Raw genomic sequence first — 16,499 nt, forward strand, 5'->3', positions numbered from 1 at the left:
CAAATTCACCGACCAGAACGGAAGATGGGTGAAAGTTAGGATAAATACCTGACCCGAACGAAAATTGTTATCCGTAAGATCAGAATAAGGTTGAAAACCCATTTTATGAGTAAGAACAAGGACTTGAACCAATCCAAAACCAGCCTTTATAAAGTTTGCAGCTGCCAAATGTAGCTTTTAAATAGAACATTTTAATCCACATTGGCTAAATTACTGATAATCTTTTCGTATATTTGTACACCTTTCAGGTACGTATCGGCTCCAATCCACTCGTCGTGATCGTGTAGCAAAACGGGCGTGTGATTCATGGGCGAGAAGCCCAAGGCGCCGATGCCGGACTTACGCAAATAGCGGCTATCGGTGCCGCCGGTGAAGATTTGTGGCCTGACATCGAGACCTCTGTGAAAATAGGTGTTTTTTTTTAAGCTGTGCCCAATTCATTTCCAACTTGAAATTCACACTTACAACTCATCCGTGGCAGACTTGAAGGCCAGCCAGAAGGGATTGCTGTCGTCTGTGGCAGTGGGCGGCACATAGGGATGCTTCTGGTCAAACTCCAGCTCGATGCCGCCGCCTGCCTCCTCCATCCAGCTGTGTAACTGAGGTAAACGCTTCGTTTAGTATTTTTGAACATGAACATATTTATATAAATGTACGCAACCTGAGCGAGAAACTCCTCGTGCACCACGTCGAGTGCCAGGCGCACATCAAAGCCAGCTGTTAGCTGTGGGGGCACCACATTGCTCTGGACTCCGCCGCCGAGCCTGGTCAGGTTTATTGTGGTCACATCGCCAATTGTTAGCTCGGGATTGTTCTCAAGGCGCGCCACCTGCTGCCTGCGCAACTTCATCATTTTATCCAATAAATAGTGAAGCTTCTCGCCAGCTGTGTTTGGCAGCAAGAGGGAGCCGTGCCCGGCTGTGCCCGATATCTTGAAGGTCATGCCTAGATTGAGGCATGTCTCAAGCTAATTTCAGTTGAATCTTTATGAGATTTGTTTCTGGTCAACTTACGCCACACGCTGCGCTCGGCGTAGAATACGGGAAACTCAGCCGTGGGCGAGGCGAGGCCTTCGTCTAGACCAAAGCCCACATTCAAAACGCGAAACTCTTCGGTTTCCACAAAAGGTCGCATGCCGCGACGACCACCCATTTCTTCATCTGGGAATGAAAAGGGAAAACTAATTTTATTCATCATCAGTCGCATTTAGTTGGAAAAATATAAAACAGTTCGCTTTCCGCTCATTTTCCGACCATAGAGGTGGATTTAACAATTTCCCTGAAACACGTATTCATTATAATATAATATCGAGCTTTGAAGAGAACTCTAAAGCCGAGTCCCCCACAAATGTTGAACTTCGCTTATAGAACCATTTGAGCTTTAGCTTCCACCCAAACGGGTGGATTTTCCGAGAAACGTGAAAACGCATTCAAAACAGTTTTTCGCTCCTTTTCGACAGTTGTAGGTTGTCAAAAATTAATTGCAGTGAACATTTCAGCTCTCTAGTTCTTAGAAACTTGAACTTTTCAATCAATCAAGATTGTTGTTTGTATGGGGATTTATATTTACCGGCCACAAACGAGATGTGTATGGTCCGTTTGAGCCTGGTTCCGTTGCGCTTTAGCGCTCGAATAGCTGCCAGATATTGCATGCCCACACATTTCATGTCCTGAGTGCCACGGGCAAAGATGCGCCCCTGCGCATCGATGTCGGCGCCAAAGGGCGGATGCGTCCAGTTCTCCGCGAACACGGGCACCACGTCCATGTGCGAGTTGAGCAACAGTGCAGGCAATTGCGGTTGCAGGCCCTGCCAGGTGATGACAGCCACGGGATTTTTGGCATCGAATGGATAATGCACAGCCAAGGGCAGCTCCAGCTGTAAGGCCTGACGCCTCAAGAATTCCAAGCAGGGCTCTGAGCGAATAAAAGTTTATATATAAAGCGGCTTATAGAAGGGATTTTGAAATGCGCTCACCATAGTCCGGATCGGGATGGACGCTGGGTATGCGCAGATATTCGCGAAAGTATTTAATTTCCTCATCGGATTCCCAACTTGTTGAGCTCATGTTGACGAACCAGCTCCGTTGCGTTCAGCAGCTTGATTGGAACTGCCATACAAAAAATACCAGAGACCCATGTCTGTGCCTAATCTAATCAAACGCCGAGTCACCGAGGTCGAGATAGTCAAGAGCTTGAGTTACTTTCGTCGAATGCGCAGCGGGGCGGGACGGGCCGCAGCTGGACTTGCAATGCGATCTGATAAATGTGGCGAGCATTTTGACGGATACAAATAATTTACTTTAATTTACCGACGCAGCTGTAAAACTGTTCATATACTATATCTAAGAGTACACTGAGAGAAATTTACATACTTGATAATCGATTCATAATCTTAATGCGAATCAAGCTTAAAAAGTTTAAGTGAGCTCTTATTGATCTTTGAATAGGTATTGAAATTCTTAAATTGGGTAAAATAAAGTTTTACCTAAGTACCATTTTTACCTAAAGCAAGTTTTGAGAAACCATGAAAAATGTATACAAATCAATAAAAAGAAAGTCCCAGAATATTTAATGTTCTATTAATTTAAAGATTTGATTGAAAATAATAAAACATAAAATATTTTTGTTTTGTGAGAGTTCTATGACCTATTCTTATTATTAGAAGAGAGTGCAATAAAAACTTGATTCAATTGTTTTTTGTACCTTGTCATGATTCTAACAAGAATTTCCCAATTGAATCAAGTACAACCGCATTGCAGTACTTTCAATTCCGTTATTACTTAATTGAAATATAAGCTGCTTGTTGTTTTCTCTCAGTGCATGCATCCAAGGAAATGATTGGCCAGCTTGAGCGGCGTACACAGCTCGAGATAAATGCTATGCAAGTAATTTCCAGCTTATCGCAAACTGCGTACCAGCCTTTAGCTATAAACCAGTTTGTCTATTAAATAACAACAGGTTTAGCTTAAAAATCTTGTTGTTTTTTCTGTGAACGCCTAATCCAAATTTATTATTACAAAATATGGCTTAGCTTGACACTGATCAGCAATCAGCTGGAACTGTTTTATTTAAATTCATTTTAATCTCCAGCTTAGTTCAATATTTGCTTCAAGCTGATAAGTTATCTATTTATATATTTCTGTACCTTAAGACTTACATGCAGCACGATACGATTTTCCACTAGGTTAATGACATCAAAATAATTTAGTAGATACGCTTCACGAACATTGAATGCATTAAAATAACCTTATCTGTAAACCTTACAGTTGAAATCTCCACTATATAGAAGGCTTATAAAGATAAAAACTGTAGATTTTTAATATACAGTGAAAACTCTTTAAGGCAAACCGTCTGTTTATTTCGCCATTTAAAAGAGTCTTCTGCATATTCTTGTATAAGAAAACGGAGGGAGTTTTATGTTTTACTCCCATTTTCAAGTTATCGATAAATATCGATTTTGATTTAAAGTTTTTTTTAGCATTACTCGAGAATTATAAGAGCTATAGTATACACAGACTGGGAAGGTATCTCTTTGGAGCTAGCTCGAGCCGCTCACCAGAAAATTGAGTAAAAACAACTCTTTAGGAATAGCGACTGGTCTTCTGGTTAACACCTTTGCGTTTAAGCCCTGAAAATTTCCTACAGATCGGACATTAACCACCGTAGTTAACAAAAGTCTGCATTTACCATAGATATTAGTGTGCGGTAAAGGGAAGAAAAAGCACAGCTGTTGCTTCTATTTTAATTTATTAATAATAAATAAAAAATTATCTTTTTAAATTTTATTCAATGCAATTCTCACTATGCACTCTTAAAGTTAGAGTATGCTGCATTAAAATGCAGTCAAGTCGTTTGGCGGCAGTTCGTTGAACTGATTTTAACTTGAAGTTCTGGCAGTTAAGGGACTGTAGTTAAGGGGTAGTTTGAGGAGTGAGGGGCTTCCCCCCCCACAAAGTTTTTCGCCAGTGCAAAAAGCAGACAATTTATGGATAGTTCAGCTGCAGCTGTTGTTGTTGCTGTTGTTGCTTTGCTGTGCTGTGTTGTGCCCGTGCACATCATTAAGCGATAATTATTTTGGACCTTAGAGAAATGAATGCTGAAAATTATTGCAATTTCGGAAGGCTTTGGGAAAGGCAAAACAGGAAATGAACATTACTTATGACTATAGTTTCTTCAAGAAAAATAATAAGAAATTATAGTAATTACTGAAGTTTCTGCACTACGGCAATTTATTAGATACATTTTATTCGCAGCTATTCTGTCAATTCACAAACAGAATAAGATACATCTCTATATATTAAATTGTTTGTCCTAAATGACTGACTGACTCATTGACTTACTGACTCGGTCAACATTTATGTGAAAATGGTAAAATGGTCAAATATCCCATATAGACATTGGTCGAAATTGCTCACCCCCATAACTCGGCCAAATCTCATCAGATTTTCTAAAAGTTTGACTTTTTGTTCATGGTTTGGCCTCTAGATCAACTTTGCATCATAATCTGACAACATCATTCTGGGTCGAAATTCATGTGGAAATGTTACCCACAGATATCCTATATAGACATAAGTCGAAATTTCCCGACCCCATAACTCCGCCAAATCTCATCAGATTTTCAAAAGGTTGGACTTTTTGATCATGGTTTGGCCTCTAGATTAATTTTGCATCATAATCTGACAACATGATTCCTGGTCGAAATTCATGTGGAAATGTTACCCACAAATATCCTATATAGACATAAGTCGAAATTTCCCGACCCCATAACTCTGCCAAATCTCATCCGATTTTCAAAAAGTTTGACTTTTTGATCATGGTTTGGCCTCTAGATTAATTTTGCATCATAATCTGACAACATGATTCCTGGTCGAAATTCATGTGGAAATGTTACCCACAAATATCCTATATAGACATAAGTCGAAATTTCCCGACCCCATAACTCTGCCAAATCTCATCCGATTTTCAAAAAGTTTGACTTTTTGATCATGGTTTGGCCTCTACATTAATTTTGCATCATAATCTGACAACATGATTCCTGGTCGAAATTCATGTGGAAATGTTACCCACAAATATCCTATATAGACATTAGACGAAATTTCTCACCCCCATAACTCCGCCAAATCTCATCCGATTTTCATAAAGTTTGACTTTTTGTTCATGGTTTGGCCTCTAGATCAACTTTGCATCATAATCTGACAACATCATTCAGTCGAAATTTCCCGACCCCATAACTCCGCCAAATCCTATCCGATTTTCATAAAGCTCGACTTTTTGTTCATGGTTTGGCCTCTAGATTAATTTGGCATCATAATCTGACAACATGATTCCTGGTCGAAATTCATGTGGAAATGTTACCCACAAATATCCTATATAGACATAAGTCGAAATTTCCCGACCCCATAACTCGGTCAAATCTCATCCGATTTTCAAAAAGTTTGACTTTTTGATCATGGTTTGGCCTCTAGATTAATTTTGCATCATAATCTGACAACATGATTCCTGGTCGAAATTCATGTGGAAATGTTACCCACAAATATCCTATACAGACATAAGTCGAAATTTCCCGACCCCATAACTCTGCCAAAACTCATCCGATTTTCAAAAACTTTGACTTTTTGATCATGGTTTGGCCTCTAGATTAATTTTGCATCATAATCTGACAACATGATTCCTGGTCGAAATTCATGTGGAAATGTTACCCACAAATATCCTATATAGACATAAGTCGAAATTTCCCGACCCCATAACTCTGCCAAATCTCATCCGATTTTCATAAAGCTCGACTTTTTGGTCATGGTTTACCTTCTAGTTCAATTTTGCATCATAATCTGACAACATCATTCTGGGTCGAAATTCATGTGGAAATAATACCCACATATATCCCATATAGACATTAGTCGAAATTTCACACCCCCATAACTTCGCCAAATCTCATCCGATTTTCAAAAGGTTGGACTTTTTGATCATGGTTTGGCCTCTAGTTCGATTTGGCATCATAATCTGACATCATTCTGGGTCGAAATTCGTGTGGAAATGTTACCCACAAATATTCCATATAGACTTTAGTCGAAATGTCCCACGCTCATAACTCAGCCAAATCTCATCAGATTTTCAAAAAGTTTGACTTTTTGATCATGGTTTGGCCTCTAGATTAATTTTGCATCATAATCTGACAACATGATTCCTGGTCGAAATTCATGTGGAAATGTTACCCACAAATATCCTATATAGACATAAGTCGAAATTTCCCGACCCCATAACTCTGCCAATCTCATCCGATTTTCAAAAAGTTTGACTTTTTGATCATGGTTTGGCCTCTAGATTAATTTTGCATCATAATCTGACAACATGATTCCTGGTCGAAATTCATGTGGAAATGTTACCCACAAATATCCTATATAGACATAAGTCGAAATTTGCCATACTCATAACTCCGCCAAATCTCATCTGATTTTCATAAAGTTTGACTTTTTGTTCATGGTTTGGCCTCTAGATCAACTTTGCATCATAATCTGACAACATCATTCAGTCGAAATTTCCCGACCCCATAACTCCGCCAAATCCTATCCGATTTTCATAAAGCTCGACTTTTTGTTCATGGTTTGGCCTCTAGATTAATTTGGCATCATAATCTGACAACATGATTCCTGGTCGAAATTCATGTGGAAATGTTACCCACAAATATCCTATATAGACATAAGTCGAAATTTCCCGACCCCATAACTCGGTCAAATCTCATCCGATTTTCAAAAAGTTTGACTTTTTGATCATGGTTTGGCCTCTAGATTAATTTTGCATCATAATCTGACAACATGATTCCTGGTCGAAATTCATGTGGAAATGTTACCCACAAATATCCTATACAGACATAAGTCGAAATTTCCCGACCCCATAACTCCGCCAAATCCCCTCCGATTTTCATAAAGTTTGACTTTTTGTTGATGGTTTGGCCTCTAGATCAACTTTGCATCATAATCTGACAACATCATTCTGGGTCGAAATTCATGTGGAAATGTTACCCACAAATATCCTATATAGACATAAGTCGAAATTTCCCGACCCCATAACTCTGCCAAATCTCATCCGATTTTCAAAAAGTTTGACTTTTTGATCATGGTTTGGCCTCTAGATTAATTTTGCATCATAATCTGACAACATGATTCCTGGTCGAAATTCATGTGGAAATGTTACCCACAAATATCCTATATAGACATAAGTCGAAATTTCCCGACCCCATAACTCTGCCAAATCTCATCCGATTTTCAAAAAGTTTGACTTTTTGATCATGGTTTGGCCTCTACATTAATTTTGCATCATAATCTGACAACATGATTCCTGGTCGAAATTCATGTGGAAATGTTACCCACAAATATCCTATATAGACATTAGACGAAATTTCTCACCCCCATAACTCCGCCAAATCTCATCCGATTTTCATAAAGTTTGACTTTTTGTTCATGGTTTGGCCTCTAGATCAACTTTGCATCATAATCTGACAACATCATTCAGTCGAAATTTCCCGACCCCATAACTCCGCCAAATCCTATCCGATTTTCATAAAGCTCGACTTTTTGTTCATGGTTTGGCCTCTAGATTAATTTGGCATCATAATCTGACAACATGATTCCTGGTCGAAATTCATGTGGAAATGTTACCCACAAATATCCTATATAGACATAAGTCGAAATTTCCCGACCCCATAACTCGGTCAAATCTCATCCGATTTTCAAAAAGTTTGACTTTTTGATCATGGTTTGGCCTCTAGATTAATTTTGCATCATAATCTGACAACATGATTCCTGGTCGAAATTCATGTGGAAATGTTACCCACAAATATCCTATACAGACATAAGTCGAAATTTCCCGACCCCATAACTCTGCCAAAACTCATCCGATTTTCAAAAACTTTGACTTTTTGATCATGGTTTGGCCTCTAGATTAATTTTGCATCATAATCTGACAACATGATTCCTGGTCGAAATTCATGTGGAAATGTTACCCACAAATATCCTATATAGACATAAGTCGAAATTTCCCGACCCCATAACTCTGCCAAATCTCATCCGATTTTCATAAAGCTCGACTTTTTGGTCATGGTTTACCTTCTAGTTCAATTTTGCATCATAATCTGACAACATCATTCTGGGTCGAAATTCATGTGGAAATAATACCCACATATATCCCATATAGACATTAGTCGAAATTTCACACCCCCATAACTTCGCCAAATCTCATCCGATTTTCAAAAGGTTGGACTTTTTGATCATGGTTTGGCCTCTAGTTCGATTTGGCATCATAATCTGACATCATTCTGGGTCGAAATTCGTGTGGAAATGTTACCCACAAATATTCCATATAGACTTTAGTCGAAATGTCCCACGCTCATAACTCAGCCAAATCTCATCAGATTTTCAAAAAGTTTGACTTTTTGATCATGGTTTGGCCTCTAGATTAATTTTGCATCATAATCTGACAACATGATTCCTGGTCGAAATTCATGTGGAAATGTTACCCACAAATATCCTATATAGACATAAGTCGAAATTTCCCGACCCCATAACTCTGCCAATCTCATCCGATTTTCAAAAAGTTTGACTTTTTGATCATGGTTTGGCCTCTAGATTAATTTTGCATCATAATCTGACAACATGATTCCTGGTCGAAATTCATGTGGAAATGTTACCCACAAATATCCTATATAGACATAAGTCGAAATTTGCCATACTCATAACTCCGCCAAATCTCATCTGATTTTCATAAAGTTTGACTTTTTGTTCATGGTTTGGCCTCTAGATCAACTTTGCATCATAATCTGACAACATCATTCTGGGTCGAAATTCATGTGGAAATGTTACCCACAAATATCCTATATAGACATAAGTCGAAATTTCCCGACCCCATAACTCCGCCAAATCTTATCCGATTTTCATAAAGGTCGACTTTTTGTTCATGGTTTGGCCTCTAGATTAATTTTGCATCATAATCTGACAACATCATTCTGGGTCGAAATTCATGTGGAAATGTTACCCACAAATATCCTATATAGACATAAGTCGAAATTTCCCGACCCCATAACTCTGCCAAATCTCATCCGATTTTCAAAAAGTTTGACTTTTTGATCATGGTTTGGCCTCTAGATTAATTTTGCATCATAATCTGACAACATCATTCTTGGTCGAAATTCATGTGGAAATGTTACCCACAAATATCCTATATAGACATAAGACGAAATTTCCCGACCCCATAACTCCGCCAAATCTTATCCGATTTTCATAAAGCTCGACTTTTTGTTCATGGTTTGGCCTCTAGATTAATTTGGCATCATAATCTGACAACATGATTCCTGGTCGAAATTCATGTGGAAATGTTACCCACAAATATCCTATATAGGCATAAGTCGAAATTTCCCGACCCCATAACTCTGCCAAATCTCATCCGATTTTCAAAAACTTTGACTTTTTGATCATGGTTTGGCCTCTAGATTAATTTTGCATCATAATCTGACAACATGATTCCTGGTCGAAATTCATGTGGAAATGTTACCCACAAATATCCTATATAGACATAAGTCGAAATTTCCCGACCCCATAACTCTGCCAATCTCATCCGATTTTCAAAAAGTTTGACTTTTTGATCATGGTTTGGCCTCTAGATTAATTTTGCATCATAATCTGACAACATGATTCCTGGTCGAAATTCATGTGGAAATGTTACCCATAAATATCCTATATAGACATAAGTCGAAATTTCCCGACCCCATAACTCTGCCAAATCTCATCCGATTTTCAAAAAGTTTGACTTTTTGATCATGGTTTGGCCTCTAGATTAATTTTGCATCATAATCTGACAACATGATTCCTGGTCGAAATTCATGTGGAAATGTTACCCACAAATATCCTATATAGACATAAGTCGAAATTTCTCACCCCCATAACTCCGCCAAATCTCATCCGATTTTCATAAAGTTTGACTTTTTGTTCATGGTTTGGCCTCTAGATCAACTTTGCATCATAATCTGACAACATCATTTTGGGTCGAAATTCATGTGGAAATGTTACCCACAAATATCCTATATAGACATAAGTCGAAATTTGCCATACTCATAACTCCGCCAAATCTCATCTGATTTTCATAAAGTTTGACTTTTTGTTCATGGTTTGGCCTCTAGATCAACTTTGCATCATAATCTGACAACATCATTCTGGGTCGAAATTCATGTGGAAATGTTACCCACAAATATCCTATATAGACATAAGTCGAAATTTCCCGACCCCATAACTCCGCCAAATCTTATCCGATTTTCATAAAGGTCGACTTTTTGTTCATGGTTTGGCCTCTAGATTAATTTTGCATCATAATCTGACAACATCATTCTGGGTCGAAATTCATGTGGAAATGTTACCCACAAATATCCTATATAGGCATAAGTCGAAATTTCCCGACCCCATAACTCCGCCAAATCCCCTCCGATTTTCATAAAGTTTGACTTTTTGTTGATGGTTTGGCCTCTAGATCAACTTTGCATCATAATCTGACAACATCATTCTGGGTCGAAATTCATGTGGAAATGTTACCCACAAATATCCTATATAGACATAAGTCGAAATTTCCCGACCCCATAACTCCGCCAAATCTCATCTGATTTTCATAAAGTTTGACTTTTTGTTCATGGTTTGGCCTCTAGATCAATTTTGCATCATAATCTGACAACATGATTCCTGGTCGAAATTCATGTGGAAATGTTACCCACAAATATCCTATATAGACATTAGACGAAATTTCTCACCCCCATAACTCCGCCAAATCTAATGCGATTTTCATAAAGTTTGACTTTTTGTTCATGGTTTGGCCTCTAGATCAACTTTGCATCATAATCTGACAACATCATTCTGGGTCGAAATTCATGTGGAAATGTTACCCACAAATATCCTATATAGACATAAGTCGAAATTTCCCGACCCCATAACTCCGCCAAATCTCAACCGATTTTCATAAAGTTTGACCTTTTGTTCATGGTTTGGCCTCTAGATCAACTTTGCATCATAATCTGACAACATCATTCTGGGTCGAAATTCATGTGGAAATGTTACCCACAAATATCCTATATAGACATAAGTCGAAATTTCCCGACCCCATAACTCCGCCAAATCTCAACCGATTTTCATAAAGTTTGACCTTTTGTTCATGGTTTGGCCTCTAGATCAACTTTGCATCATAATCTGACAACATCATTCTGGGTCGAAATTCATGTGGAAATGTTACCCACAAATATCCTATATAGACATAAGTCGAAATTTCCCACCCCCATAACTTCGCCAAATCTCATCCGATTTTCATAAAGTTTGACTTTTTGTTCATGGCTTGACCTCTCGATCAATGTGGCATCATAATTTGACAACATCATTTTGAGTCGATATTCATGTAAAAATGTTACCCACAAATATCCCATATAGACATTGGTCGAATTTGGCAACATCATTTATAGAAATATCTTTTATAGACATTATTCCCAAGTAGAGCATGTATAGTTAATTGTAAAGTTGGGCGTGCCGAAACCCTACATCAGCTTTAAAAAATGTATACATATATTAGAGCTTCCTTTTTAATCAAGTTCTATAGATTCGCTGGTTTACTTTTCATATTTTCCCTATTCTCATACCCATTTGCAATTCAAATCGATGAATGAACCCCACAAACTGTCTCACATTGCACGGAGCTAGCTTGCTTTTAAGTTTCTATAGAGCTTCTGGCCGAACATTTTCTAAAATTAATTTGCTTTGGTCAGAGCTTTGGAAATTTGGTAAAAAAAATGGAAAAAAAAACCTTTAATACACTGTGAGAAGCCAAACAAATGTGTATGCGAGCCCAAGGACTGACCTAAGTCAAACAATTGACTTGGGGACTTTGGAGCCAAGCTGACAGAACGACAAAGCGAGCAATGAACCAAGAGGACCGACGGTCTATTTATTTGCCAATTTGGAAAAGGCCAAAGCCAAGCCAAAATGCGACTAAGAAGCAAATAAATATCTTATTTCACAAAAAATTCTAAATAAAATGAAATCATTTTCAAAAGGAAAAAGGGCCGGCGAAACCCAAAAGTAACAAAATCCCATAAACACGACATGTCACAACACGACAACAACAACAACAACAACAACATGTTATCTATCCCCCTCCCTTTCTAACCCTATCTGCCTCTCTGTCTCGCTCGCACGGGCTGCCTAATTTGAGAAAAATCTAAAGAAAATACAGCAACTGAAGATGAAGCGAGTTGGCTTTGAATTACGTCAGTTGGCAAAAGCCAAGGAACATGAAAACTTTCAGACACAGTCAGAGAGGATAAACAGCCAACAGCTGAAAATACACATGCTGCAGTCGGCAGCATTTTCACATATTGTTGGAAATGCTTGGCAAATGCCGAAGTTGTTCTCGTTTTACTTATTTTTTTTTGTTATTTTTTTTTTGACATTTTTGCCATTTGCATTTCAAATGCGTATCGAAAAGGCTTTTTGGCCTTTTCCAGTTCACAGTTAATTGGAAACACACAAAAGCTGCACAAGCTAATCAGCGCAGACCCCACCCACCCCTTTCCTCCTCCCACACACTTCTCTCCCCTTGGAGTTTCTTAAACTACTTGACCAACATTTGCTTAATTAATTGTTGTGGCAAATGCCGTAAAGCGGCCGGGCAAAAACTTGGCCAACATGTGTAATTGAATTGCCATTAATTGAAAGGCCTCATCATCATCAGCCGCATCATCATCAACAACCTCATCAGCGTCATCATCATCATTCCGCTTGGCCTTATCCTTGTGCCCATCCACATGAACGTGATTAGCATTGAAGCTGGAATAACTTTTGTGTCGCCGGGCACACAACAACAACAACAATATTGTTTGTTATTTTGGCAACCAAGCAAAACAGAAACCGCATAAGAACAGAAGCAACGGCAGCAGCAAATGACATGCAACAACAACTATTCACAAGGAACTCAAAAACAATTTGCACAAATAGTGAATACGCTGAATCAAAACTCCTCAAACTTTAAAGATTTTCAAAAGTATATAACAAGAAAACGATAAAGGCGGGATACTTTCGGCAGATTTTCGGCAGCCTTTGCGCTTAAGGCCTTAACTTTTTGAGAATTATAAGCATCAAGTATAACAATAATTGTTTCATATAACGCCATTTCATTTAATACAGAACAAATTTTCTATATGCAAATAGGTGTAGGTAAAACCAGTTCAAAATTAACTTAGAAGTGCTCTGTTAAAAAAATATATATTTTTTTCTCCATTTACACTCTACAACACACAATATCTCAAGGTTTACGCAAATTACGCTCTTGACTTTGACAGAAATCCGTTGAATGTTTTTCTGGCTTCTTGACTCGGCTGCGACCCTTGCGCCTCAAAATATGTAAAACAAAAATGTGGGCGACACATTTAGGCAGCCCAAAGGCAGTGGCGGAGGAGGGGGGTGTGGCAAGTTTAGGCGACGCTGGATTCTCACACATTTGCATAATTATAAGATAAATAACAAGAATGTAGCAACAATAACAAAAGAAGAAGGCAGCAGGAATGTTTATGATGCAGCCATCCGGCCCCAACTCGAATCACAACTTTTATTTGATTTCTGACTGCCAACAGCACGACACACACACACACACACACACACAATTTATGCAAATATCAGTGGGCGTGGCAGCGGTCGCCTTATCTCATAGTTAAAATAATAAACAATTGGCAGAGAGAGGGGGGAAGCGTAGGCGAGTGGAGAGCTGAGAGTGTGACAAGCGGATGTCGTGTGTGGCACACATATTTCACAAAAGTGCCAAACAGGAAACGCAGACGACGACATTTTGTAAAATTTATTGCAAAATGGCCGCCAACGTTGACGGCGTGGACAACATTCTAGTGGCCAGGCAATTTGTGCAATGCTTTTTTTATTCTGCCAGCCTGTCATCCTGGCCAGCCAGGCTGGTCGGGGCGGGCCGCGGCAGCCGGGCAGCCGGGCAGCCGGGCATCCTGGCAGGCAGCTTAAGTGCCCCTGGAAATGCAGATCTGAACTACGACCTGGAGCTGTATTAACTTTTGACACATTGATTACCGCAGTCTCAGAGAAAGAGAGAGAGAGAGAGAGAGAGAGAGGGAGAGAGGAGCGAGAGAGGGCGAGAGAGTGGTAGAAAAAGAGCTGACAACGTTTGCATTTAGTTTTCAATACCCTGTACATATAAGGTGCTTAATAGGGTATATATAACACTCGATATAAGAAGAACTAGTTCTTAGACCCGGGATTTTGTCAGCCAGTTGAGTGTCGTATACCCTGTAATTAAAAGGGTGTAGTAGAGTATATACAGAAACGTGGTCAGCGAGCAATTGACCTTTTCAGCTGAAGTACCCTGGGGTTTTTGTGTCACAAACAAGTGGAATTGATAAGAACTTGTTCGGCAACAAATTGTCTTTTCAGCTCAAGGTTTTATCAGACATATACCCTGTAATTATAACATATATACATGGACTTGTTTAGCAACCAGTTAGCTTAGTATCTCATACCATGTACCTATAAACTGTGTGTTAGGATAAATACACAAATATATCTGTAACAGCTGAGTTTAGTCTCTCGTTTTTCTTCTAATACAGGGTATTTGCTTGTTGAGCAGGCAGCTCTTCTGAGCTTATGCACTGCCGTTTTGTACTTGAATGTGGCCCAAAAGAGTAATTGATTTTCTTCAGCTACGCCTCCCGCCCACGTACAAATTGTCGAGCAAACGTCGGAGTTTGTTTAATTGACTTTATTAGAATTTGATTGTCGGCCAGGCACACATTAAATGCCTTTTCCTTGTTTCATTCGAGCTTATGCAATTTTAATGGGGCCCGTTAAAAATGTTCTATAACGTCGCTTGCCTCATTTTTGTCGGCAGGTATGTGGAGGGGTAGAGGGGTGTGGCGGTTTACTGGCAGATAAATTTGGGTCAGCGACTCGGCTAAATGTTAAATGTGTTAATTAGAAGTGACAGGGAATTGAGAAAGGATTTTTAAGACTGCTAAAAATAAGTGCATATGAGAACGCAACAAGGCTTTTGGGGTTGCAAAATGAATAAGTCATGCGGGCAAGGCAGAGCACAAGCCGACAAGGGTTGAGTTAAATAGACATTTGATTAAGGTAATCGAAGGAATTAATACGACAGCAAATATAATATTCAGCAGCGGAATGTGTCTAGCAAAATGCCGTCGAATATGGCGGACTTAAGCAACTTGGAAATTTTAACAAAAAATGTTGAAAGCACGAATCGAATAGGTACCAAATTTTTCCAGATAAGGCTTACAAATATTAGATAAATAATTTAAATTGCATTTTAAATTTAAGTAAATACAGCGTCAGTCTAGAAATAAAATCAACTCAAATGAGATTAATTATGAAAATGTGAGGAGCTTTCCAATAATTTAATTTAATTTAATTTAATGAATATATAGTTCATAAATCATAAAAATCGTTGCAATTTTGACAAATCCATGAAATTCTTAAGTCTTGAGTGGAGAATTACCTTGTTCAACAGGCTTAATGTATTTATAGCTCTTCAGATATTTAATCAATTGATAAGAGAGCAACAAAATCAAAAGGCTTTAAGAAAATTAATACCATAAGAGGCTATTGCGCAGCAACTGGTGCCTGGCCTTTAATTTCAAGGTAATCTGATTACCAATCAGCCAACGGGCGCGGGGCCGGGGGGAAGGGTTGGAGGTATTCATAAACGCTTTTCACGCCCATTTGCTTCGTTGCCAGCCATAAGCGGCTACGATTTCAGAGTAGCCACGCCCATTAATTAAACACAACACACAGCAAACGGCAGCAGCAACAATTTGAACTAACCAAACGCTCAATTAAGTATACGTTGGCTGGCTTCGTGTTCTGAATGTCGGCAATTAAATGCCACGCCTACAACTTTTTGGCAAATAAAATTAAAAAACAATAATCAGCTCCCCTGGCGCTGGGATTGCAGAAAATCTGTGCATTTAATTGAAACTTGCAGCAAAAGCAGCCGCAATCAGACAATGGCCCGAGCTCCGGCTGATGTCCTGCTCCTGGCTCCGACTTGTAGCTGCTCGGGCGCACATAAATAAAATATGCCAGAGCGCGGCGACAGCGACTGAAACTGTGCCTTAATACACTTTGCTTATGCTGCTGCCTTTGCCTTTGCTTTTGCTTTTGCTTTTGCTGTCCCTGTCAATCACGCCTCCAGCTGCTGATTACACGACGCGGCCATTTAGGATCCCCACAGACTCGCCGCCGCCGCAGTCCAAGGCTGGCTGACATATTAATGAAGCTGGCCCAGGCAGGCCTGGTTAAATGAATGCCCTGCTGAAGTAGGGCGTGGCGGCATTTTAAATCAATTCGTGAAACAATTAAAACTTGACTTTTTGCCGTCTGCACGGCCAGACATTGCGTATACGACATGTGTGCGCGAGCGCGGCCTCGCTTGGCACATTTGGCCAAATG

At 39.2% G+C, this 16,499-nt stretch overlaps 2 protein-coding genes across 9 annotated transcripts in view; one reads left to right on the forward strand and one right to left on the reverse strand.

Moving 5' to 3' along the window:
• LOC6627504 (dipeptidase 3) overlaps positions 1–16,499 on the forward strand; it is a 416,202-nt gene that overhangs the window by 301,647 nt on the left and 98,056 nt on the right. The gene's annotated exons all lie outside the window — the stretch shown is intronic.
• Positions 170–2,123, reverse strand: LOC6627508 (aminoacylase-1). Its single transcript, XM_002052755.4, has 6 exons — positions 1,976–2,123; positions 1,570–1,914; positions 1,014–1,160; positions 662–945; positions 466–599; positions 170–399 (listed from the first exon to the last, which is right to left on the reverse strand). The coding sequence occupies exons 1-6, from the start codon at positions 2,064–2,066 to the stop codon at positions 192–194; spliced, it is 1,209 nt and encodes a 402-aa protein (XP_002052791.1). The 5' UTR covers positions 2,067–2,123; the 3' UTR covers positions 170–191.

Source organism: Drosophila virilis, chromosome 4 (genome assembly GCF_030788295.1).
Source record: "Drosophila virilis strain 15010-1051.87 chromosome 4, Dvir_AGI_RSII-ME, whole genome shotgun sequence".
NCBI lineage: Eukaryota > Metazoa > Arthropoda > Insecta > Diptera > Drosophilidae > Drosophila > Drosophila virilis.